General features: G+C 36.8%; 1 protein-coding gene across 14 annotated transcripts in view; it reads right to left on the bottom strand.

The window, feature by feature from the left end:
• NFIX (nuclear factor I X) overlaps nt 1-26,840 on the bottom strand; it is a 293,988-nt gene that overhangs the window by 217,737 nt on the left and 49,411 nt on the right. For 10 of the 14 annotated variants that reach the window (XR_011558167.1, XM_070741617.1, XM_070741621.1 and 7 more), the window contains one exon: nt 8,838-9,369. Coding sequence is in view for 12 of the 14 variants with exons in the window: in XM_070741617.1 (XP_070597718.1) it covers nt 8,838-9,369 (532 nt within the window). In the remaining 2 variants the exon portion in view is untranslated. Of the gene's footprint in view, nt 1-7,547; nt 7,678-8,837; nt 9,370-9,897; nt 10,686-26,840 lie in introns of those variants that run through there. The other 4 variants (XM_070741618.1, XM_070741625.1, XM_070741627.1 and 1 more) reach the window with 2 other exon arrangements.

Here is a 26,840-nt window from a genome sequence, read left to right as displayed (position 1 = left end):
ACTGTATATTACAGTTTTAATTAACTGATGGCCACCAAAATGATGAATTTACAATCTTATTTCAGTTTTCCTAAAATATTCTACATTGCCGCTGGCGACTTACCAGCCGGCGAGGGTTGCGGCGTGGGCCGGGGAAGGAGGCCGCCATGTTGGGGCGGAGCCTGCGGCCCCCACATCATCCCCGGGGGCCGCAGCGTGGCGTTTGGGTGCGCTGGTCACCCACTGGACCGGGCAGGAGGGAGGTAGCCCTGCAAAAGGGGCTGCCTCGTGGCACAGTGCCTCCTGCCCGCTGGCGCGGGACACCCGCCCGCCCTCCCTCTGTTACAGGGTGCATATGATGGGTCGCCCTTGGTGGGACCGAGTAGGAATTTTCTGCAGTCACAGTGAATTGGCCGAACTGTGGCTGTTTTTTCGCCTGCTCCACTCTGTGCGTGGGAGTGTGGTTAGGGGGTGGTCTCACCAACTAGTGCCCCCCCCTCAAGGTCACTGGGGGGGGGACGGCCGATAGGGGGTGGAAATGGGCGTAAGCAGCAACTGTGTGATCTCCTTTAGGGGCGCCTCTACTGAGGTGAGGGGCGATCTCCTTCTCGGATTACAGGGCTCGACCGGCTTGGGTTCGGGGAGGGGGTCGCTCCTGTGGCTCGCTGCCTGGGGCGTATCAGAGACCAGTGGCGAGCCATCCCACACGCCGTGGGGGCGTGGAATTGGGCAGGGGGCAGGTGTAATTTTTACCTGACCCTGCACCCAGGAAAGGAGCTTTCGCCCTAGAGTTGCTCAGTTGAGTTTGTTGGAAAGTTAACTCCGCCCCCATTTGATTTATGCACCCCTGCAGGTCACGTGGTTTAATTGGTTAAATAGTTAATTTGAGTCTGGTTTAATAAAAGTGACCCTATTTATACCCACACCTTTGTGTCCGACTGTTACTCCGCCTGCGCCGCAATATGCGCAAACAAATATGTTGTCCTCAAAGTGCAATTTGGTTCCTTCACTCATGATTTTAATGCCTTGACTTCTTACAGAAGTACAGAAGATTCATGCTTTTCCAAGATCAAACTCTAACTCTAGGAAGGAGAACAACTTTCATTTACAAGACAGGCAGGTAGGCAGCTATACAGACAGATACAACCAATAGTTCCTGATATCCTCAACTCCCTTTTGGGGACATGCAGATAATAATGGAGGATATCATCATGCACCTGATGTCAGTCACAACTAACTGGATGGAAGTTCACAAGCCTCAGCCTGGTGCAGAGCAAGATCTATGGGAGGAGACCTGCAAGCTGCAGCATTTCCAGGAATTGGCACTTCAGACAAAAGGTGGGGCAGAGAAAAATGTGCCCAAAGCATGGGGGATGGGAAAAATGCCCATGTAATCTAGCCAATCTTTCTCTGCTTGCCATAGGAATAAAAAACTATTTTTTTTACACCTGAGGTACTGACAGTTTTTAAAATAGGTTAATATATTAAAGCTAAGAGAGGAAGAGAGAAATGTGATACATATAAAACTAACCAGTGCCATCATATTATTTAAACTTTTATGGATCAAACCTACTGCATCGGTGTATCTGCCAGTCCACCTAAGACTATTTATTCTTAATTTCTTTCTGTGTCACTTGAATCCTTTTGGTATCTGTTTGCCTCCTTTCCTACAAGTCTGCTATACTGTCTTTCTTATAGGAATGTGCTCCACATTCAGGCCTGATGCTTGTTTAGTTTTGTTCTGCGCTCCAAAAAATAAACATTGCTATTTCTTTGCAAACTTAATTTTCTATTATTCTAAATCTATAGTAGTAACCACTGATTTCAAAAGAGATGGATATGCAAGGTTAGTTAAACACCATTATAGATTTGGAAAAATGCATAGCTTTCCTGGAAATGATGGGTTGCAATTGATTTTCTCGACTCAATTAAAAAGTTTGTACAATGTCAAATTTCTTAAATTAGGTAGTGTATTGTTCAGTGCATTTAATTCAGCATTCACATTTATACTGTAGTTATTATTTTTAATGTATTTCTATTACATATTAATATGTTGTAATCATAGTTCCCTCTAAGCTGAGCAGTGAGCAATCGCTCACTTAAAAATCATCATCAACTCAGAGTTTTTCAAACCTGCCCAGAAGCCGAGAGGGAAAGAGTGAGAGGGAAGGAGAGAGAGAGGAAGAGAGGAAGAGAGAGAAACAGATAGAAAAAAGAGAGAAAGGAAAAGAGAAAGAAAAAGAATGGTAGTAAGGAAGAGAGAAAAAATCAAAATCTAGTTTGAAACTAGGTCAACTATTTAAGTGGCATTTTAATATTGATAGAGTTGCCCTATTATGAGCTCACTGTTATAGACACACAGTATGTATGTATGTATGTATGTATGTATGTATGTATGTATGTATGTATTTATTTATTTATTTATTAATTTATTTATTATTTCTGTGCCGCTCAGACACTATACTTTTCCGCCCACCCCCCAAAAAAATTAGAGGGAACACTGGTTGTAATATCTCACCACTCCCATTTTCCTAGAACTTAATTCAGAAGTCTTTCATTCTTCCGTCTTTTTCAAGAGCTTTTCAGACAGCTGTTACTGCTGAACTCACTTCATTGTTTGGGGCACACTTATTTTTATATTTCATAATGATCTCTTGGCAAATTATTTTTTCTAGTTCTAAAATAGCACCTTTTTAAAGCAAAACTGGATACACACTTCTATTATTCCGTTCACATTTACATTCCTGTGTGTCCAATAAGGCTACTTAATTTTACATTTCTTACCATAACTATAGTTATGGGGCACATTTTGAAGCTTTGGGTAACATATGAAGGTTTGTTTGCATACATGTTCCCTAAAATTAAATAGGGAAACCAGACTAATGATGCAATGGTTAACTATTAACATACAGCAGTGGAATGCCCTCCTTTATTAGTGGCACTTTTTATATTTATTTAGAATTATACGATGATACCCAGTTATACATCTCCACCCCATGTCCAGCCAACGAAGCAGTGGAAGTGATGGGCCGGTGCCTGGAGGATGTTAGGGCCTGGATGAGTGTCAACAAGCTCAAACTCAACCCAGACAAGATGGAGTGGCTGTGGATCTTACCTCCCAAGGACAACTCCATCTGTCCGTCCATTACCCTGGGGGGAGAATCACTGGCCCCCTCAGAGAAGGTTCGCAACTTGGGCGTCCTCCTCGATCCACAGCTCACATTAGAGAAACATCTTTCAGCTGTGGCGAGGGGGACGTTTGCCCAGGTTCGCCTGGTGCACCAGTTGCGACCCTACTTGGACCGGGAGTCACTGCTCACGGTCACTCATGCCCTCATCACCTCGAGGCTTGACTACTGTAACGCTCTCTACCTGGGGCTACCTTTGAAAAATGTTCGGAAACTTCAGATCGTGCAGAATGCAGCTGCGAGAGCAATCATGGGCTTTCCCAAATATGCCCATGTTACACCAACACTCCGCAGTCTGCATTGGTTGCCGATCAGTTTCCGGTCACAATTCAAAGTGTTGGTTATGACCTATAAAGCCCTTCATGGCACCGGACCAGATTACCTCAGGGACCGCCTTCTGCTGCATGAATCCCAGCGACCAGTTAGGTCCCACAGAGTGGATCTTCTCCGGGTCCCGTCAACTAAGCAATGTCGCCTGGCAGGACCCAGGGGAAGAGCCTTCTCTGTGGCGGCCCCAGCCCTCTGGAACCAACTCCCCCCAGAGATTAGAACTGCCCCCACCCTCCTTGCCTTTCGTAAACAACTTAAAACCCACCTCTGCCGCCAGGCATGGGGGAATTGAGATCCTCTTTCCCCCTAGGCCTTTACAATTCTATGCATGGTATGTATGTATGTATGTTTGGTTTTTATATTAATTGATTTTTAATCATCAATACCAAATTACTATTGTACACTGTTTTATTGTCGCTGTTAGCCGCCCCGAGTCTCTGGAGAGGGGCGGCATACAAATCCAATAAATAAATAAATAAATAAATAAATTATTGTGTATCAATATTTAGAATTTGCTTAGGGAATCATCTGTTTTTCTGTTTTAGAGATATTTCACCTTTTTAGCACTTAACACTGGAAACTAAATTGGTTTCTCCTTAACTAGAACAATTATAACTGTTAGTGGAATCTTAAGGTGCTCTGATGCTGCTCAGTTTGTTTATTTGTTTGTTTGTTTGTTTGTTTATTCAAATTTTATGCCGCCCTTCTCCTTAGACTCAGGGCGGCATACAACAGTTTATAATTACTACAATTTTAATTCTCGTAATTCTCGTAATTCCCCTTTCCAGAGTGAATGCAACTCTTGATAAGCTGTACTTCCACTTTAAAAGCAGAATTTATAAATCTTAAAAAACAAACCAAAAAACAGGGACAAGAAGATCGCATTCTGGTGATACTGGATATAGTATTCTACGGTATGTGGAGTGAATAATATACTAATTTTGTACCTTACTGTATGTTATTTGTAACATTTGAATTCAATTTTTCACAGCTAGACTATTAAAACACAACAATAACCTCTATCTTAAAAACACAACGTCTCAGGGCAAATTTCAGACAGTCTACCGTATACCACCCACTATACTTAACTGGAAAGGAGAATATTCATATTTTTCTGAAAGCTAAACAGTATGTTTCATCATCTTTCTCTAGAATCTCACCAGCGCAGGTTAGGGTTCATTCTTCTTTAGCTATGTCAAACTTGTAACTCACCATCGGTCTATGATTTGGGAAATGACATGATAACTTACAAAATATTAAAAGAGGGTTGTTTTTGTAGCCAGGAAATAACTTAGCACTGAAGAAATAATGTCTTCTACTCATCACCCAAGGCAGTTTTCTTCATAACAAAATAAAATAATGAAGAAGACTAGAAAGCACCAACATGGTAAGATCACATCTGGCATTTGTGGTTGGCAAAAAAATATTAAATTTTGGGTCTAATACCCAAGCTACTTACAAAACATGCTTTCACTAAGGGAGGCTTTTCTTCTTATTTTATAATTTAAAAGAAATAAGGGAATAGACCAAATCCTTAGAAATGAATGTGACTTGTAATAAAACAATAATATAAGTTAGCATTTCAATGAATGAACTTTCACCAAATGGGTTGTACAATTTTCATAACACCAAGACATTAGTGTATTGTTCACATACCCAAGCAAGCTAAAACAATGCCCCAATAGCAAGAATGATAAATGAATTACCCTACTGGTTTTAAGATCGTATCTGTAAGAATTAATACTTTGGTTATGGTTTTGAAATAGGTAGAAGTGGTAGGTTTATCCATGATTGCCTCCTAAGATTAACTGAATCAAAGGCAAATTGCTCTAAACTCTAGTAAGTGCACTATTTTACTATGTTATGTATATGCAATTAAGATCAAGCAACTGAGTAACTAGTCTCTCTTCCACACCATAGGAACAATATCCTCCTTTTCATTCTCTTGTGCACAATTGCAAGTTACCAATGAAAGAGCGGTACATAACCTATGTGAGATCTGAATCTTCCATCTATTCTTAAAGAATGGGAGGACCCTGAACTGTATTGGGGCTATCACGCTTTCACAATTAAAATTCTCCAGTCCCAGTGCTACTTATTCTATGAGGAAAAACATATACATTAAAATATTTAAAATATGCATTATTTTTACAGCTAGAAGACATAAACAACTAAAATCTTATGATTGAAAGGTTTTCTACTTATTACATATTTTCTTAGCAAAGGCCCACAACAAATTTTAGTATTACTGCTGCTATTATTGTATCAGTTAAGGTATTGTTTTTGATGCAAACACAGATAGATAATATTGCAACTTTTTAGAATTGAGCTTTAAGCCACCTTGGCAAAATGTGTTCCAAAACTCATACAGTATTTAATGTTCTTTTTCCTCAATAATCTGATGATTGACTTTGATATAGACTTAGATAGTGAAAAGGAGAAATATGAGTTTAGCTTATTCTGCATCATTGATTTTTCCAAATCTGTTCCAAAGTTGTTTTTCCCTTCCCTTCTACAGTTGAACTTACTTCTGGTCCGGTAACAGGAAAAATATACTGCTCAAAAAAATACAGGGAACACTCAAATAACACATCCTAGATCTGAATGAATGAAATATTCTCATTGTTGTTCTGAACAAAGTTGAATGTGCACAACAGCATAGGAATCAGCATTGCTTCCTAAGTGGACAGTTTGATTTCACAGAAGTTTGATTTACTTGAAGTTGTATTGTGTTGTTTAAGTGTTCCCTTTATTTTTTTGAGCAGTGCATATACACACTGTTTATATACATATACATACATATCTAAACAGGAGAGATGATAACAATCTCCCATACTGACTTTTCTTTATAAATATCCAACATCTCATTTTTGCATTTGCCATAAGAATTTCCTTGGAGATCTTTCTTAAAACCAAAAGGTCAAATAATAAATGAAATATTATGAAAAGCAAAGAATTAGGAACTGTTCTCTTGGCATGCAATAACTAAAAATCTGTCTGATTTACTGTCTATGCTACTTATTGCTATCTTTATTTAAGACCTGTACACGAATAAAGCTAGGATAAAAAGGCAGTATACCGGGATTCTAAGGCTAAACACAGAATAAATTTTTAAAAGTTTGGTAGGTTGTAAAATCTAGCTTATTCCACCAGTAGAAGGGATTTTAGCACAAGTTCTATTTCCTGTCTTCGATGTCAGGTTTTATGTCAGATTCCACATCCAAATCAAATTCAGGCTTGACATTCAGTGGCATAAATTTCCTGTTCCACCTTATCTTTTCTCAGTCTTCTTTATATTACTTAAAAGATTAAACACTTTGCAGTGTTAAAAGAATATTGTCTTGAAAAATAACAGCATGCATGTTATTAATACCATCAAATATTTTTAACCGACCCATATCTTATGATATAAAGAAATTTAAAACTGGAAGGCAGCAAAGCCATATATCAAACTAGTGACTGTAAGAATAGCTTAAATGTCCTTCTTGACTCTGGAGCTTTTAATTGGAGTAGGAGTGAAAAATTATGGCCTATGCTAGTCAACTGTGAATACACACATATATACTTCCATGAAAATTCAAGGAATTCAATTGCTTAAGGATCATATTACATTTTAGAATGATTTGCTGGCTTACTTGCCAATATCTGGGAAAAACTACTTAATCATTAAAACATAAATGATTATCAGAGGTCATTTACTTTATTCGTCTCATGAATTTACCCAACTTTCTTTATTTGACTTGGGATATGGACTGATAATCCCTTTCAGAGGATTTATCTGAATTGTAGAAAGGATGATAAGATCTACTTTTAAAATTTATTTTCTTTTGATTATGATTGTGTATGCTACCTTGTTCTTGGCTGAAAGTGTAGTAAAATTGCCACAAAGCAATATGCACATATTCTGATATGAAAGGGAAATTCTCTGTTTAAATGGATCTGGCTGGGAAGGTTATGGGGGCCTAGTTTTGTTGTTGTTTTAATTAGAGTGGGAAAGAAAAGGAAAAACACTTGAAGAAAAGGAATAGAGGAATGCTGATTTTTACTTGCCAGGCCTGGAAGTGCCCTGAGCTGTGCAGAATAGATGACATGAATGTGCCAGTAATGCCATCCGCAGGCGCTGAGATGAACCTCCTGACATTGTCCAGAGGCTGCAGGACACACACTGGATGTGCATATTCTAAAAAAGGAGAAAAAACTCCTGACAATATTATTAGACTGAAGCTATAGAAACACAGACTGGTGGGGCCACGTAAGGTGGCCTGAAGGTAGACAACTGGGTGTAACACAGAAGATTCTTGTCATTGTTGAAGAAAAAGTGTCATAAAGATGGAAGTGGCATCCAGAAAAGCTGGATTGTTCTTAGAACCTTGACCTCTTACAAGCAAATGAAAAATGAAAAAGAGGCAAGAAATACTACAGAAGCAACAGAAGGAGGAAGGGAAGTTTGGGGTAGATCCTTCTGAGTACAGCAAAAGATAAATCTAGAAATATTCTGCAGTCATCCAATTTGGATTTCAAAGTCTGAAGCAAATTAGACACAGTGCTAAAAATTAACCAGGGATTTCGGTTTCAATTGCAAGATAACAAAACTAAAAGAGAGCTGGGGGGGGGGGAATTGAAAAAATAATAATAATTATATACGGTAGACACATGTGTTCATCTATACAATATATCCACAGTATAAAGTCAAACCTAAAAGAAAAAGAAAGAAAGGGGTTCCAAATTATCCCTTCCACACTTAACTCTCCCTTGAGAAACTTGTTCCTGTGTGGGACAGCAAGCCCTGGAAATTCATTTATTGTTCTAATGCTGCCATCCTATTTGTCCAGGAGTGCCTGTCTGTTTGCAGTGTACAAGCTGCGGGCATGCTGATATATTAAACTGATCCAACAAAAGGTATTAGGAAGGGGAGGGGAATCAAGCAAAGAAACAAAATTCTGACACAAAAATAAATACTCCTCAATTTGCCTTCTAATTAAATAAAACCTTTTTCTCTTTGCTGATCTGACATTTACCTAAATATTGTTTGTACACCTCTGCCCCCCCCCCCCACAACCCTCAGCTTTCAGCAAAAGAGTTTTTGTTTACCATAAGAAGTTACAGGCATCACAGGTAGGAAAGGACGAAGAAATCAAGAAAGGCTACCTGTTACTTTCAGTTGTTTTTCAAATAACTGAGTGTGATGGACTCATCCTAGTGCACATCTTAATAAGCAGTTTGCTAATTGGGGATGAAGGGGAACATGTAGAGAAAAATAAAAATTTGGAGAAAAACAAGTGCCCATAAAATTAAACATAAAAACCAAAAACCATGACTGGTGTTATTTATAGGACCTACCAGGAGTGTGAACAAAATACGCCAAGTAAAGATCCAGTTCTTTAATTGTGACTCCAATGTGGTGTGGCTGGACGCAAAGGCCTGGGTTTGAGCACTGCGGTGACTTGTATAGCCGCTCCCCATCAGTACTTTCAAGGGGGATCCCTTTGAACAAGATGACCATAACTAGGTCCAGCCTCCAAACCTTGTCAGCCTGCCTCAGGCAGTCAATCCTGCGAATTTTGCCTTTCTGGTCAGGATTGGAGAGAACACAGCATGGTGCTTTCTTGCCCGTGATGGTCAAGACAAAGTCCTCACGAAACTCTGGGCGGATATCCTTGCGTAGCTTGGCCAGGAGTCGGGATGCCCATTTCTGCTTTATCTCAGGTTTTTCTCCAAGTAATTCATCCTTCACAGCTCGTTCCTCATCCTTTGACATTCGCTTCTCATGCTTCTTAAAGTACTTTCGTTTCCGAGCTTGCAGGTTGAACCATGTGTAGGAAAAGGCACGGACATGAGGAAGGAGAGCTTCAATGAAGGGGTGGAATTCATCCTGGGGAGAACAGGGAGAGAAGAAAGGATGCAAAACAAAGAAAGGGAAAATCCATTAGAATAAGAAAATCAGGAGGGGGAAGCAGCGCAATGTGACATTTATAGGACGGGGTAGAGAAATAGCAAAGTGAGAATACGTAAAGCCAGGCTCAGAATGTGATTAATACAGCTAAAAAATAAATACAAGAAGGATGACAAGCAGGAATTTGGGGAGTGAGGAGGGAGAGAAAACAGTAAAATTAACATTGTTTCAACAATGCATTAGCATGGAAATCTTTTTTTAAAAAATCAGCATAAAGTTGTGGAAGTAAAATTTTGCTTTCTTTAAAAATAAAAGTACTGAAGTTTGTTTAGCAATGTAGGAATTAAAGACAAAATCAGTTCTGATCCCCTGTCCTAAACCCAAAGCTCTAAATATTCTTTATAAATTGAAATAATTTTAGTGGGCCTTCTGACTTTATTTTAAAAATAAAAATTTTCCTATAACAAAAGCATCCAGAAAAAAAAAATCAAAACTGGAAATAATTACCATTGCTCTGTCTCATCCCGGCGAAGCTAAGCCCCCGATTCAGAAATTCTGGGCTCAGAATTGCAGAGAATAGAAGGCGGACGATATTGTGGATATACGGGGTGGAAGGTGAGGAGAGGAGAAAAAAAAGGAAAGTAAAACTGTACAAAGGCAGGGTACACAAAAGTGCTGGATATTTCTTAAATTAAATAGAAAATAATTGTTGGTTGCATCTTTCACTACAAACTGTTCACTAAAATGTTCAAGTCTTGTTTAATAAAAAGAGTGGGAAAGCAAAAGGGAAGAATTAAAAACTGAAAGAAGGCAGCTAAAAAGGGAAACCTCAGCGGAAGACAGAAATAAATCAACATCACTCTGCCTGTGCCACATGCACAAAACAGGTTAAAAATGCCAAATGGCTGTTAAAAAAATACTAGAAACAATAACAGCAATAATAGTGATAAAGAGAAGAAGGAAACAAAAATAAATAAAAATAGGAAGGACAACAGCAACTAATCAGACAGGGGAAGCTGAGACCAGGGAAGAATCTCTCTCAGCGTTGGCAGAAATGCAAAGATGCAACTTAGATGTGGCTCCCTCCGCCTGAGAATAGGGGTGATCGCAGGTCTAGGGGAAAAGGGGCAGACTCCGCTCTGGGATCAGCTGTGATCGGCTGCTGGCAAAACCCAATTGCTGGGGTATGGGGGATTTTGTTGTTGTTGTCCCCCCCTTTTTTTCCTTTCCCTTTTTCCTCCTAAACTCTCTGGCTTGCTTGCTTTCTCCTTTCATGCTCGGTCCCCAACCATTTGCCTTTGCCAATGCCAGTAGAAAAAAGAGAGAGAGAGAGAGAAGAAGGATCCACCTATTTGGCAAGAAGACCTATCGTGAAACAGCCAATGGCTGCATCAAAGGAAAAGGGAGGTGGAGGGGGAGGTTGGCAGAGAAGGAATCAGGGAGGGGGTGGCAAAGAGAGACACACAGGGAAAGAGACTGTGCAGTTAAGAGACTGAAAACAATTTGCCAAATCGACAAGTTTGTATCTAACAAATAAGCAAAGTCCAGCAGCAATGGCAATTTTATTGGCCCGCCGTTTTTGGCTAGAATACAACTTGCAAAATATTTTAAATAAATAAATCTCCTAGGATACACCCCAAACTCATCTCCCGCCCCCCCAAGACAGCCCCACAGGCCTCAGAGAAAGCAGCTGTTCTGTCTTTCTCTCTCCATCTTATTCTCCTTCTGTCACCTCTTGGCCCAACTATTTCTAGGAAAAGATCTGTTCACCTATAATACTCTTTAAGATTCAATCAGATTTAGCTTATTTTTTTTCTTAGTCCAAGCAGTGATGGTAAGTTCTTGTTATCCACTGCAGACTTCAGCCAGACAGACTGCCCTGTTCCTAACAAAATATGAGTTTTCTGCACATTTCCCCTTCCTTCTGCCACTTCATCATAACATTTGCCAAGAACTTCAATCTTTAGTGTTGGCCGTCAATCATTCATTTTGATAAAATTATTTATGTCTTCTAACCCAAAATCAATAAACCAAACATGACAAAATGTAAACATACTGCAAAATTGGAACTTGAAACTTTTTCAAGAGCAGCTATTTTAAAGATATTTCATTGCAACACACTTTTTGTTACCTGACTTTTGATTACGTTGCAAGTTAAAACAAAGAGCATAAGAATAGCTGATTAAAATAGTATAAATTAATTTCAGATACAGAATTCTAGGGAAAAGGAAAAATAGTACAAAGAAAGACAGCAAAAAGAAAATGTGTAATATTTATGTATTATATAATACAAAAGTATATTATACGTATGTATATCATATAGTGTGTAAGATTGAGGTAAAAAAATGGAAGAAGAACCCCAAAGGATAAAATGGAGGGCTTTAAAGAGGATTAAAAAATATGAATAAGAAAGTCAATAATAATGATGATTATTATTATTAATCATCCTACAATGATACTTTTAACACCATCAAACAACAATATCTGCTTATCCCAGGTCTTTAGGAAGGACTCAATAGGTGGATAAAAATACCAAATCCAGTCTAAACCTCTGGCTGACTATGCAACAAACAATAATAATACATGTAATACTAACATCTTCAACAATACTAAAAGAAAAATTGTTTACTGTCATAAATATATATGAAGATTGAAAACAAAGAAATAATGACTTATTACAAATCAATTGCATTTTTGCAACTGTACTTGGAATAGTTTACAGGCAACAAAGCCTTTAATATTATTAAACAACATCTGCCTATCACAGATCTTTGGAAAGCATTTGATAGGCGGACAAAAATGCCAAATCCATATAAACATCTGACTGACCATGTGCGCAACAAAATAATAATCAGTCCTCCAAAGCTTTTCCTTCAGTATGAGAGGATTTTAGAGAGACCTGGGAAGTCATTCTTACTTTATTTATAACTGAACCTGGTTTTCTTGTTCTTTGATTCAGCCCATCCATTCTCTTAGCACTTTACCAACTTCTCATGAGGCAACAACAATAGAGAAGCTCAATTTACAACAATTCAGGGCACTACTGGTACTGACACAAAGGGCAGTATATATACCTCTTTGCATTGCCATAGCTTGAGTACTTCTAGTTTTGACTATGTTTGTGTGAGCGCAGCCCCTGATATACCAAATACACTCATGAGAGGTAGTCCGTGGAGATAGCATGAAAGTCAGACCTATGCTGAGCCTTTTCTAATGCCCACTGTCAGCTCCAGGCCTTGTTGCCAGGTTTCAGCAGCCAAGTAGACGGCCAAATGAGAGCTCCGGATTTACATTTGCAAATCATAAGTGAAGGTTTGCCCTGCTCAGCTAAAATGGGAGGAGGAGGGGGACAAATGGCTGCTTCTCATTTTTGTCCACTCACAAATCTGGCATTAGCTAGTCCATTGGAGCAGGCTACAGAACCTCCAACCTCTTCCCACACATAAATAGATTCCTTGCTTGGGAAAAGTATAGGCTGCCCCATACCTCTCTGTGACCCTAGTAACAAAATATCAAAGGACTGTGACCAGATATCTATACTTGCTCCTTCTGCTCAATCACACAGATTATAGGTGAGCAGACAGGCAGTTAGGTGGAAAAGTTCTCTCCAGGCACAAAAGCTTGGAGATTAATTTTCTACATCTGTGTCATGAGGGGGGTATATGTGCAAGCTGAACCATAAGGAAGTAGAATAAAGAAGATTTTTTTTAAAATAAGCTGGCCTTTCCCTCTCTCTCCTCTCTAGCCACCCCCCAAAAGATTTTCAAAATAAGTTGGTGAAATTTAAAACTCATTTGGCTCTCATTTCCTCATTACTTGAGAGCGCAAAGACTTCCTTTAAATTAGTGTATTTCTTTTAACTTCTAAGCAACTAAAACAATTTTTTCTTTAATATAAGATTAGATATGGAACTGAAATATGTTATTCCTCCATGTAAAAAAATCACTGCACAAAATTATATTTTGAAACTAATTCTAGGGATGCTTATGAGAAACTGCAAATAAGTATAAATACCTTTCTTCCCCTCAAAAAAAGGAGTACCAATATTCGTGTTTTATTCAATTTTTGGCCATGTACAAATACAAAAAACCAGACTTGAATTCGGTGCTGAAGCCCTTTGCAATGTTTTTTTTAATCTCAATATAATCAACCCCCTGAACTGATTATAAGATCTGACTACCCCTAACAATAGCAGTCCATATGATGATACTCGGTCACAGCTAAAATTCTGACATACTTTTTACTTTTGTGATACATTAAATCAAATACATATGTAATTTAATTGTTATCTTGCATCAATATCAGATTTCTATGGAATTAAGGGAGCTAAAGATGCAGATGGAATTCCATGTTGGACAAGTAACCATAATGTTTCATCTAGCATTTTTTATTCATTTACAAAAAGAGAAAGATGGAAGTGAATCTTTTGTTTTAATACTACATCAAGGTTAGTTTGACTATCATGGTGGATGTTTGTCATTTAATCAAAACAGAAACAGAGGCTGCAAATGAAACAATGGAAACATCCTCAAGCATCGGCACCCACTGTTGGTGATTACAAAGGAAGCTGTTGATCGTTCAAACTAAAAAAACATTTATTCTTATTTAGGGATTTTAGAACAGATTTTTTTTATAATGCATACTTCAGTACAGCTATATTAGAGCAATGACCTAATATCACAAAAACCTTACAATGGAATTAATCTGCCACATATAGTTGCTATATAGCTTCTATTCAAATCAGTGAAGTTCCTTGTATCATCCCCTGGTTTCCAACATTAAATAATAAAAGATGGCCGAGAGGTCTAGTACAGAAGATTATTGTTTCTTGCAAAATAATAAATTGGAATACTTTGAGGAGAAAATGTGTGTCAGATTCTCCATCTAATCAATCAATAAAAAGGTGAGAAATAAAATAATGAGTACATCTAACTAGAAGATACACAACACCAACAGAAATGTATCAATTAAAGAGAAAGAAGAAAGACGAATATATATTTTTTTTAAAGAGTCATTCCAAAAACCTAGAGGGAAACAGACCCACAAAAGGAAAACAGAGTCAGCTATGATATCTGAAACAGTTTCCCTGCCTCTTTTCACCAAAACAAAAACAAAACAAGTTTTTATCACTGCCATTCTGTTTAAAGTATCATCATTTTTATCTGCATTAACTAAAGATCTTAAGGGAATCATTTAAGAAAAAGTTTATTTAAAGCATAATGTTAAATGCTGACCTGGAGGTAGGGATTCTCTAAAGTCTGGGGAAACTTTTATATAAAAAGTGTATATATTAAGTTCACTACAGTATGATCCCAAATGAGCATCTAGAGAACTGTAGAAGCTAATTGCTTCAAATAAAACTTTCCAACTCTTTGTCTATTTTCCGTGTGTGTGTGTGTGTGTGTCTGTCTGTCTGTGTCTGTCTGTGTCTGTGTGTCTGTGTGTCTGTGTCTCTGTGTCTCTGTGTCTCTGTGTGTGTATTTTTGCCTTTTCATTTTTGGAGGCTCTCTTTCTCTCCCTCCCTCCTTCTCACTTTCACTCTTTTCCAGCAAGAGGATCAACTGTAAAGCTTTCTTGGGGTTGTCATAGAAACAGTCAGTAGCACCCTGGCAAACTACTTCCTTAGTGAATGAATAGCACATAAATTTCCACTCTCCACAGGGCTAGCGAGATCTACAACATATAAGCCTATGGCTTGCTCCTGCATGTGCAGAAATGAGAAAGTTTTTTTGCTAAAAATGAGTCTATGGGACTTTAAGTCCATCTTGGCTGGGTTCCAGATGGGTTACTAAATTTAAGGTAGCTACATCTTCCCATCATTATAAATAATGATGATATGCACTATTTTGCATACCATCACAATATAGGAACACAGTTATATAAATACACAAACACACAATAGAGATTAAAATAAAAGAAATTGACTGGACGCAAACAACAACTTCTGGCATGAATTGGGACTATTAAACTGTTTTGTTATTGCCTGATAAAGCAGAGTAGTCTCCCAAAATACATACTTTTAAAAAAATGTGTTCTGTATATTACACAATGCTCACATGAACCAAACTTATTCTCTCAGTAATTACCAACTCTTTAAAGTAATCATCAAATATCTCCTACTCATGTCTATCCAATATTAACCGAATTCATTTTCACAACTATAGGAAATATTTATTAATGTACATCTCACATCTTTGGCATATTATACAACAAAATCCCCAGAACAATATCAATTAATATAATAGTTATATCACCTTGCTTTGCTTCTTCATTCTTCTGAGCGTTATAACACTTAGAGCCTGCTTGAAAAGTTTTTCTCTCTCTGACCTGATTTAGCACAAACAAGGGAAAACTGCAGTAGACTCCATGTCCTAATGAACTTGAGTTAATTAATGCTGTGAAAGAAAGAAGTTCTCTCTCAGCCTTTTGTATCATGGTTCACTACCCCTTTCAATTTTCTAACCCACCCCCCCCCCCAAAAAAAAAGTGTGAGAGGAACTGCATTCAAATATTTTTTCCCTGTCTGACCAGGAAAAATAAACAATGCACAAAATGGAAATAGAACAACAGTATTGCATAAATTTATGTAAGGACCTGTTATAAAAATACTAAAAACAGTTAACATTTCACTTTATAAGTAGGCAAGGATAAATAAATTAAACAAGTTTAATAAGCAGTTCTAAAATTTAACATTAAACCAATGTTTAATGTTAAATTATTGGAACTCAATGGAAGAAATTGAAGGAGTCCGGAAAATTTATTCATTCTTCCTTTCTATAATTGTAACAATAGGGACAAAAATAATTAAGACTCTCAATTTCCAAGTAATTAATTGATTCCTGACTTCTGTATGTAATCATACTTCCATTCAATATTTGGATTAAGAATGAAAAATTGAGAGTCTCTTTGATTACAAATTTACCGGAATAAAATTGTTCAACTTTTGCTACAAGGGCTAGATTGTTCAGCAAAAGTATATTTTATAAAAATTAATTTACAGTATGACATTATAAATCCACAATTTCTACAAAAGAATTAAGAACATAATCTAAATACTAGCTCTCCAGCACGTGAATATTCTGAACTAACTCTAAGTTTAAAACATTTGATAATGTCAATTACACCAGGTTTGCTGTTAGTGAAAATCCTAAATGTTTGTGCTTAGTAAGCTGCCCAGAAACACTACCGCTAGTTATTAATTATTAGAGTGACATAAAATTCTACAGAATTGAGAGTCTAAGCCCCGATACATATACTGAAAGAGTACTGGGCATGCAGCAACAAAAAATAAAAACCAGCAAGCAAAACCTAATTTTATCTTTTACTAATTTAGTTTATGATAGGAAGTGTTCTCATTATTCACTAGGATTCCTCATTTCCCTCTCCCCCATTTATTGTTTATTCAAGTACGACATATTCATTTGTACTTTATTCACATATGATTTATTCAAATGCTGTACAATTCATTCATTGAAAGGGGGCAGTTTCCTTCAGTGCCCAAAACAGGTCAGTGTGTAAATTTGTGGTATGTGAAATTATAGAGTTTGTTTCCTTTGTTTTGTTTTTGTGGCAGAGTTTGGCTTGAACAGAGCCATTTTTCCAAAAACCACAACCAAAAATTGTAAATGAAATTAAATGAGCAGATAGAGCTCTTTATCTACTGTTGTACAAATGAACACTAGTATAAGGCTTCCTGTATTCTTGATGCCAATATCATTAGAACTCTGGAACATTTACGGTAACTGCTTTTTCAATCAGATAGGTCATCGGGAGGAGCCGAAGACTGAGATGAGACAAGTACATCAGACAGAAAAGTACAGTTGTCTTACTAAAAAGCTACAGCTGGGATGGAAAACTCATATATTTATTGTGAGGAATAAGTTATACATGTTAAAAACCAAAATAATTCCATCCTAATAAGAGTAGACACTTCTAAGACTGTGTTGGTCTTTATTTTTTTCACTATAAGAATTAAGATTTAAATCAGAAAGTATGCTTTAAAAATGGATATTACACAGATTTACCAAAAAAAGAACAATATATGCAACCATTTAATACACATTTGGAATTATTTTTAATAAAAATAAATGTAGTTTTAATTAATAAATAAACCATATTTTTAGTAATTATTCACCAGAAACAGCAGGAACAATTTTCCTTTCACTGTTGTTTGTAACATGATCTCTGAGTAAGCCACATGTGTCATGCGCTGGCCACACCCACACCTGGTTTAGCAAAGGGTGGGGGAAATCCGATACATTATGGGACACTGCCATGATGATGTGAGTTTGACACCGCTGATCTAGACCAACACAATTCATTTGCAGTGTTCAAATACAACGCTAATTCTTATTCCACTGAACTTCAACTTATTCAGCTGAAAATGACCACAACTCCTCACCACCAGTCTAACCAAATGAGAACACCAACTGAATCAATTGAGAACATATGTAGAAAACATGAAACCAGAATTAATAAACTATGGTTTATTGCCATACGAATGTATTTCAGACTCACTGGTTCTACCCTTTCCATTTTGGGGTCTGGCACTGCTGCAAAGACAGAATGCCTATTACTTTATTTAGATTGATTGATTGATTGATTGATTGATTGATTGATTGATTGACTGGACTTATATGCTTCTCCGAAGACTCAGGGCGGCTATTATTCATAAATTACAATTGTAATTGTACCTAAATAAACTCTGATTCATTGGCTTCAATTTATTGAAACAAATTCTTCAAACACTTCATAGCATGATTCATAAAAATAGATTGGCTTAATAAACTATTGTTAACATTAACCAAAGTTTAGGTCTTGACCAGAAAGCTAAACTGAAGTTAACTGAAATTAGAAACAAATGTTTTCAACCTAATTTTTGAAGATGTTACTGAGAAAAACACAAGAAAGATTTCAGAAGCCTGAAGTAGGTTTAAATGCATTAAGCATAAACCTCATAATTTTTAGGGGATTTTTTTTTTCATTTTAAAAGAAAACTAACTAGTATCTACATTAATAACTTCTCAAAAAGTTTTAGACTTAAATTGACCAAAGAGTCAATCAAGGCTTGATATTTACATGTTTAAACTTTTTTAAAAAATGCTGCTAATACTCTTACTCCTTTAGATAGAATACCAAGAAGATATTTCTTATCATCTTTAAGGCACAAAATGCTCCAGATAGGAGATAAGACATAATTACTGTCCAGTTGGCATCTATAATAATTACATCAAATGTTCATACATATAAATATGAGCTGGTTTCAGCATTTTAAGATTACAACTATAGAAACCAATATAAGCTGACAAATCATTATGCAGGCGCTCACAACAGTTTTACAATCCCACCTGCAAACCTCTAAAATACTCCCATCTGCATATAGACTTTGTGTACAAATGGTAACTGATAGAAATGCCATATCTGTTTCTTATTCCAATTACTGATTACATTAACAGAGGAATGGAAAGGGAGGCGAGACATCAGGCACCCACTATTGCAACATTTTGCAACAGCTTGGTATCAGAAAATGTTTTAATGATATAACATGTTTCTAAAGGCATCTTGGCAACCAAACTCCACAACAAATAGAAAAGACAAAAATATAATAAAATATGAAATGTCTCAAAATTAATCTCATGACGACAATAGTATAATGTATGCTGGGAAGGGAACTGAAACACAGCATAATGAATATGCATAACATAATGAATACTTTTTCGTTAAGCACCTGATGAGGCTTGTAATCTAGAAAAGCCAGATAGAGCTAGAGATAAAATAAGTCTTGGAGACTGCACTGATTTGTTGGGACAGTAAAATTTCTCCATTGACATTTCTAGATCTTTTTCCAAGTAAAGAGAAAGGTAACCTTACCAACAGATTTAAAATTTTGTCTTGTAATAATGCCCTCAGAAATTCAACTGCTATATAGTGTGTGTTTGTGTGTGTGTTTCTGTTTGTTTGTTTGTGTGTGTGTGTGTGTGTGTGTGCGCGCGCGCACACATATGTGTGTAAATACTCCTCAGATTGGTGAAATATATTGAAGCTAGAATATAAAGATCTTTTCCAGAATTGTGGGCCTGACTCCTTCCATCCCTTTATACTATAATTTTAAATTTCCTCTTCATAAATTTCAGATCAATTGATAGAGATTCCCACTACCTTCCCTGGATCATCCCAGTGTTTTGTTTTATTTGCCTGCAAAAGGAATCATCAATGTCATTCTGGACATCAAAGGAACCCCTGAAAGCAGACAACATTGCACTGAAAAATCTAAAAACTGAAACTACAGGAATCAGCAATAGTAATTATGATAACTAAATTATCAATGACTGGGTGATTCACAGCAATCCAAGAAATTTAATAAAATCAATAGAATCTTAAAGAATAAAAATGGCAAGTATGGTGAAGGCCTATCATTCTCCCTCGTTGAAGGCCTATTTGAAGAGCCAGCTCTTTGCAGTTCTTCTAAACAATATCAGAATGGAACAATCCAGATGTTGGGAGGAACCTCAAGTTATTTTACATATCAAAATTATTATCCCATGTATCATTGAAAGATAGCAATACTCTGTTCTTCATGAGCTCACAAATACACAGAATGTTACTTCAACCAAAAGGTCCATTTTAAGGCAAATTATAATATTCTGTAAATTTTAACAAATTTTATTTTTAACAAATGCATATGGTACAATTCATTTACCAAGTGCTAAAGATACCATAGGAAAGCTTGGGCACTGTAAGAAAAAATAGTTGAACAATAAGCTTAACTATTTAAAAATAGTCTGAAAAGTTATTTCCTCTGGGGCAGTCATTCAGAGGCTAATAAGAGCCAGGCAATTGTCTTCTAAAAGGCAAATACACTACATTTGCATTCAGGCAGGTATTTGGCTTTTGCAGGGTGTCTGTGCATATATGTAATTATTTTATGTTATTTATATTTTTTTACTTATGTATTTTACTTGATTTTACTTGCAACTTAATAACTTTGTGTGCTCTGTGTTTTTGTCTTGATGTTTATTATTGTTAGTTGCCATGAGAATCATCCTCTCTGGTAAGACAGGATATCAGTTAAACTGGCACACCAATCAATGCTGTAATACCTACACCAAAATTATTCCTGGATGTAAGATAGCTTTTTTGCTGAATGGAGAAATCTGCAAAGGCAAAATAACCCAAAATGTGCTCATCGCATTTTAACAATAAGGAATTGGAACTAGAAATTCTTAACTTTCCATGGTGGAAGAAAGCAATTCTAGAAACAAAAGTGTTTCTAGAACTAAATTTTCTCAAACTGACACAAATTAAAGCAATTCTTCTACAAGAACGCCAAATGCAGTCCAGCAGCCACTCACAACAGTAAGTTGGCCTGCACAAGATCCTTAACTGCTCTCTAACTTCTGCAAGTCTAAACACACAGGAACACCAAGCAGCTTTTAATTTCAAGCTGCTAGTATGAAGCTGTTTCTCTGTTCAGCTTAGACAATCAGAAACTGTACAGGCTTGCCTTGAACTTCCTATCTCTTGTAGTGAGGCAGAAAGTGGGTTTACAGAACATGTCAGTATCTCCTGAAAAGTGGCTGCTATCACCTTGGTGTTAGCTATAGTAACAGTAACTTTTAAATTTTATTGAGTATTTCAGAATGTGTTGCCATTGCTTTTCTTGTATGTCAGGTATGGTTTTTTAAATTTTAATTAAACTTCTTCTTAAGAATATACTGTTTTGCCTCAGGTATTCAATAATTGTGACTCATATAAATATTCTGCTGCTTGGTTCTGCACTGCCTATATATAAAATAAAATAGAGACTCATCATCCAATCCTACAAACAAATTCACCAGGTACTATTCACCACTAAAAAGTAAATACATCATAAATTTTAAGCTGTTGTTTTGAGCTTAAATGGTGTTGTGAACATTTGCTATATTTGCAGCACATAACAAACTATTATTATACAGATAGTGGCCCTAGGCATGCACCCCCTTTTATACATGTTGCATTCAATATACATTCAAGGGTTTTGGTCATATGATTGAAAACACCATCTTAATTTTTTTTACACTTCCACTGTAGACAATGACAATACAATTGTTCCACTTGAAATTATATTACAATCCTGACACTAATTTGTTCTGGCCTACCAATAACATGGCTGCTTTTGTACACTTAACATAAGTTGCACATATGGAAATAAAGTGATTAAGGTGTATTTCAAAATTCTATGTAGCTCAAGACTTACTGCATTTACAGTATATACCTGTCTATATGAAACTATGTTTTGGTTTACTCTTAATCATCTATAGATGAATGTCATGGTTTCTTTCCTAAAAGAAAAAGTGGTGTTTATATTTTATTATATTTATAGATGAAATATTAATATACCGTATAGTGCTAGTCCGCATATGATATGGCCAGGGGTGGTTCCACTTATCTTCCCTACCGGTTTGCATCACAACGGATGTGCACATTTTGCATGCATGCACCAGCCTTGCTCGCATGTGCACCCCATCACATTGTACAAAACACCTAGAAATGAACATCTGCACATGTGCAGAGGAGGGGTTTTTTTGCAAGCCACAGCTACCAGAAGAACAGTTCAGGAGTGTATACCGCCGGTCATCACTGCCAGTTCGATGAGCGGTGGTAAATTTCCACTAACGGTTCTAAAGAACCGGTCCAAAGCAAGCAGCAACCCATCACTGGATATGCCATGCTCTAAATAAATAAATACATATATACATACTGAACATACAGTATATACATAAATGTATTAAAAGACCTATGTGCAACCAGTTTAGATGAAATGGACAAGGCAGAACTGCCACACTGAAAACATTGGTGAATGAGTAAAAGGGAAGCAGGAGTGCATAGTGATGTTCTAGACCAGTGATGGTGAACCTTTTTTGGTTTGTGTGCCAGTGTGTGTGTGTGTGCTAGCACGCGTGCATGTGCCCATACCCACTCCCTCCCCATGCACATGTGCACCCCACACACTGCCCCTGTGCATGCACACAACCGCCATCCCCACATCCCCACGCATGCCCACAGGTCTCACTGAAGCCTGAGACAATGAAAAAATGGCCAAATTGGAAGTTAGGAAAAACAGACTTTTGGTTTGCCCATTCTGCTGTTTCTCACACTCCAGAGCCTTAAGGGAAGCTTCTTGAAGCCCCAGAGTGCCAAAAACAGCACAACGTACAAACTGGAGTGGAGGTCCATTTTCCAAACCTCCATTTTGCCTGTTGAGTTGTTTTTTGCACTCTGGAGCCTTCAAGGAAGTTTCCTGAAGCTCATTTTCTTTGTCGCAGCCCCTCAAATATTGAAACACTGCTATCATGTCACCCTTCACCCTTCTTTTCACAGACAAGGTTGACACTCTTGTCTTTCTAAGAGCCCCTCAAATATTGGAATATCATATCAGTGATATCATGTCTCCCGTAGCCCTTCTTTTCATCAGAATAGATATACTCAGTTCCTGCAACCGTTCTTCATATGCCAGTTCTGATAGGTTCTGGAGAACCGGTAGAGGAAATTTTGAGTAGTTCAGAGAACCAACAAACAACACCTCTGGCTGGCCCCAGAGTGAGGTTGGAATGGAAATGTTGCAAAATCTTCCCCAGGGATGGGGAGGGAATGAGGATTTTGTAGTATCCACAATCTAAGATTAGTTGGGGGAAAGATCAGAAGCAACATGAGAAAATATTATTTTACTGAAAAAGTAGCAGATGCTTGGAACAAACTTCCAGCAGACGTGGCTGGTAAATCCACAGTAACTGAATTTAAACATATATCAATCCTAAGATAAAATACAGGAAATAGTACAAGGGCAGACTAGATGGACCATGAGGTCTTTTTCTGCCGTCAATCTTCTATCTTTCTATGTTTCTATGTATCCTTCCCCTGCCACACCCACCAAGCCAGGGGTGGGTGCCCACAGAACTGGTAGGGAAAATTTTTGAATTTCACCCCTGCCTCTAATCATCATAGTTGCTCTTCTTTATACTATTTCCAATATCTTAACATATTTTTATATTGCCATGAACAGAACTGGATACAGTATTCCAAGTGTGGTCTTACTAAGGCTTTATAAGGCGGTAATAGAACTTCAAGTATTCTTGATTCTATCCCTCTATTAATGCAGCCTAGGATTGCACTGGTTTTTTGGCCATTGCCACACACTGTTGGTTCATATGTCAGTGATTTTCCAGTAAGACTCCAAGATCCTTCTCACAGTTACTGGTATTGAGCCCAATCTCACCTCATCTATACCCATACAGTTGGTTTTTCTTGCCTAAGTATAAAGCCTGACTTTTATTTTGTTAGATAGGGCCCAGTGTCCAAGTCAGTCAAAAGCTTGTATTCTGGGGTGTTGGTTATTTGTGTGCCAGTTTAGTGTCATCTGCAAATCTGATGTCCTCCTTCTATTCCCTCATCTAGATCATTTACCCACTGCTTACTTCCCTCCATGTGCATGTAGTTCAATTAAGATCTACATGTTGAATAAGATGCAGTTCCATTTAAGCTCTACATAATTTGTCAGCCAGTTACAAACCCATCTGGTGATGATGCTGTGCTGTCTATCCCAAATTTTTCTAGCTTGCAAACAAGTAGACTGTGGTAGAGTTTATCAAGAGCTTTACTGAAATTTAAGTATACTACATCCACAGCATTTTGGTGATCCATTTAGTCACTCTCTCAAATAATGAAATAAGATTTACCACGATCTGTTTTTTGATGAACCCATGTTCTTCTGGTTCTTCTGATACTAACTTTGTTTATCAACTACTGTACAGTTAAATAGACCATAAAACATGTGGCAGTTGATTCTGTTTCCCTATATCAAACCTTTTAAGAAAGAAAAGGCAACACCATTTTCTCCAATCTGGTACCAGCCATAAAATCCAGTCTTGTTACAGCCAGCATGGTCAATGAAAAAGGATAATAATGGGAACTGTAGTTTAAAGCACTTGAAGGACACCAGTTCATAAAATATGAACAAAATTTCTATTTAGGAATAACCCTTCCTATTTTTGTGGCTTACATTCCTTTTGCACAAGGGACATGTCTGCATGGAAAGGCCTAAACATTCTTCCCTACCACTTCCCACAGTTCCAATCCAATCCAGAGATTCCATTCTCTCTACTCATGTTCTCATCTTCTAAAGGAAGGTTCTATTTATTCAACTCTTGCATTGCACTTCCAGCTCAACACTGAACCTCATTGCTGAATGACAAATTCAACACTGAACTCTCACATTTAATCTGAGGTAATTTCTATGGCATTAGAAAGCCAGAATTCTTTTCTCAAAACTAAATGTCAGGTGCACTATAGCAGTAACAAGGGGAAACCTTTTATACTTCTGAGTACAATGGTCTGAAGATTCAGACCTTGTCTTCTCAAATCCCACCTTCTCTCTTGCTTTGGATTCAGATTCTGTACTGAAAGAGCCTTCCTGAAACAAACACATTCTACTACTGTGCTATGGAAATCAATGGTGAGCCCAATTTTAAGAACAGGAAAACTAAAACAATTAAAAGAAGTTGAAAGAGATAAATCTGATTAACCAGCTAATATAAGTATTCTAGTAGTGGTGTCTTCCTTCATCAAAGGATATCTGGATGGTTCTGTGGGAAAGCCAGAAGCCAGAGAAGGAGAGAAAAACAGTGAGGTTTCTCCCTGCTATTCACAGTAGAAATTTACAGTAGAAAACTCACAGTAGTATTTACAGTAGAAAACTCTCTCCTAGTTGTTAGTTGCTTACATTGCCTGAACATGGGCAAGTTTATTCCTCCTACATGCCTCACACTTAAGGAGATAAATCCTACTTCCTGTCATTAAGACTTCAGAAGTATATTATTATCTCCTGAATGCAAGGGATAAACTTTCCCCAAAATGCTGAGACTACTCCTAGTTCATACTGAAGCCAGGGAACATTTGAAGAGCTCTCAACCCAAAGTATCCTACTGTTTTCCTTTGAATGCCTATTTTCCTGCTTGCCAACGTTCTCCTTAAAAGGGACCTCTTAAGCTATTTTTTTTTTTAAATCAAAACTGCCATGCCTCGTGTTTAAGAGATTCACACATTTGCTAGTGGCAAAGCTTCTTGGAAACATTTAAACACTGTCTATGTGGCAGCAACTGCAACAACAGAATTAATTATTCTTGTTGAATTTAATCTTCATATCCTTTTGCTTTAAGGCACAATTCAGCTTTTGGAACCAAGACCTGCAGGTTTCTGCCTGAAAAGCCTTTCCCATTTTTCTCCTGTTTCCTTACAGTCAAATACACAAATATGAAATATATGGAACACTTAAAAGTAAGACCCTAGAATGTATTTATCTTCATTTTTAAATTTTCTTTTTTTTATTACCCTGCATGAGGAACATTTAAGCAAAAAATAAAAAAGAAAGAGAAATCCTGCAAAACACATTTCAGATTCCTAGGTGGTGAGAGAAAGGAAATAGGTGTACGTGGCTCCAAATTCTTTTTTTTTTAAATCACAAGAAAAATGCAGATACATTTAATACGTCAAGTTTCCATGTCCGCACTAGATTATCCCAAATAACAATATCTTAAAAAAGAGAAAATACTTTTGAAATTAATTTATATTTCAATAATCAGACTATCATGCTTATTTGTTGTATTAAAAAAAATAGCCTTTAGTTAATGCTTCCGTGATGCAGTTCTCATTTTCTTGACAATATATTTATTTAATGGACAAACTATTCAGAGATAAATAGAGCAAAAGACCAATTATTTTAGAAATATCCTGAACTTTGCTATTCTGATGATTGAAATAGCAAATACATATCATTGTTTTATTTATTTTTCCTAGTTACTTGGAACTGTTTCAAACTGCTTTGACTGTTGAGAATATGAGTAACTGAGTTTTTAAAAATAGTAATATCTTATGGGATTTGCAAGAATATTATGTTTTTAATGGATTGTTAATATTTATTTTAGATGTCATACCTGCATATGCCACCATGTCTGAACTGAATAGTCTTCTTTCATTTCTTTAAATATTTATTTGTTTTGCAAAAAAACACCAAAGATTCTTGCCATTATTTATTTTCAATGAATACATTGAAGGTTAAGACACTGAAATTTAAATTGATTGAAACAATGTAATTAGGAAATTAATTCCCCATTTTTAAATTGAGAAATTCATTTTCATATATGTATTTTAAAAGCAAGGTTATCCAGAGGTGGCACAAAATGTATTTCATAACCATGTTGTAAACAGTAAAACATGTACAGTAATGTTTCCCTCTCGATTTCTCTGCATATATCATCAGTTTGATATAATCTTGATTTAGTGCAAATACCTAGATTTGAAAATACCTTCTTGAAGTCTGAATTATGTTTATGTTTAATAGGAGTTTGCTGCTATATAATAAGGATCATAGCTTTCACTGCCTAATTTTATGATTTTCATTATATGACATACTGGGC

Source organism: Erythrolamprus reginae, chromosome 2 (assembly GCF_031021105.1).
Source record: "Erythrolamprus reginae isolate rEryReg1 chromosome 2, rEryReg1.hap1, whole genome shotgun sequence".
Classification (NCBI taxonomy): domain Eukaryota; kingdom Metazoa; phylum Chordata; class Lepidosauria; order Squamata; family Dipsadidae; genus Erythrolamprus; species Erythrolamprus reginae.
This window is presented reverse-complemented; position numbering and strand designations above follow the sequence as displayed.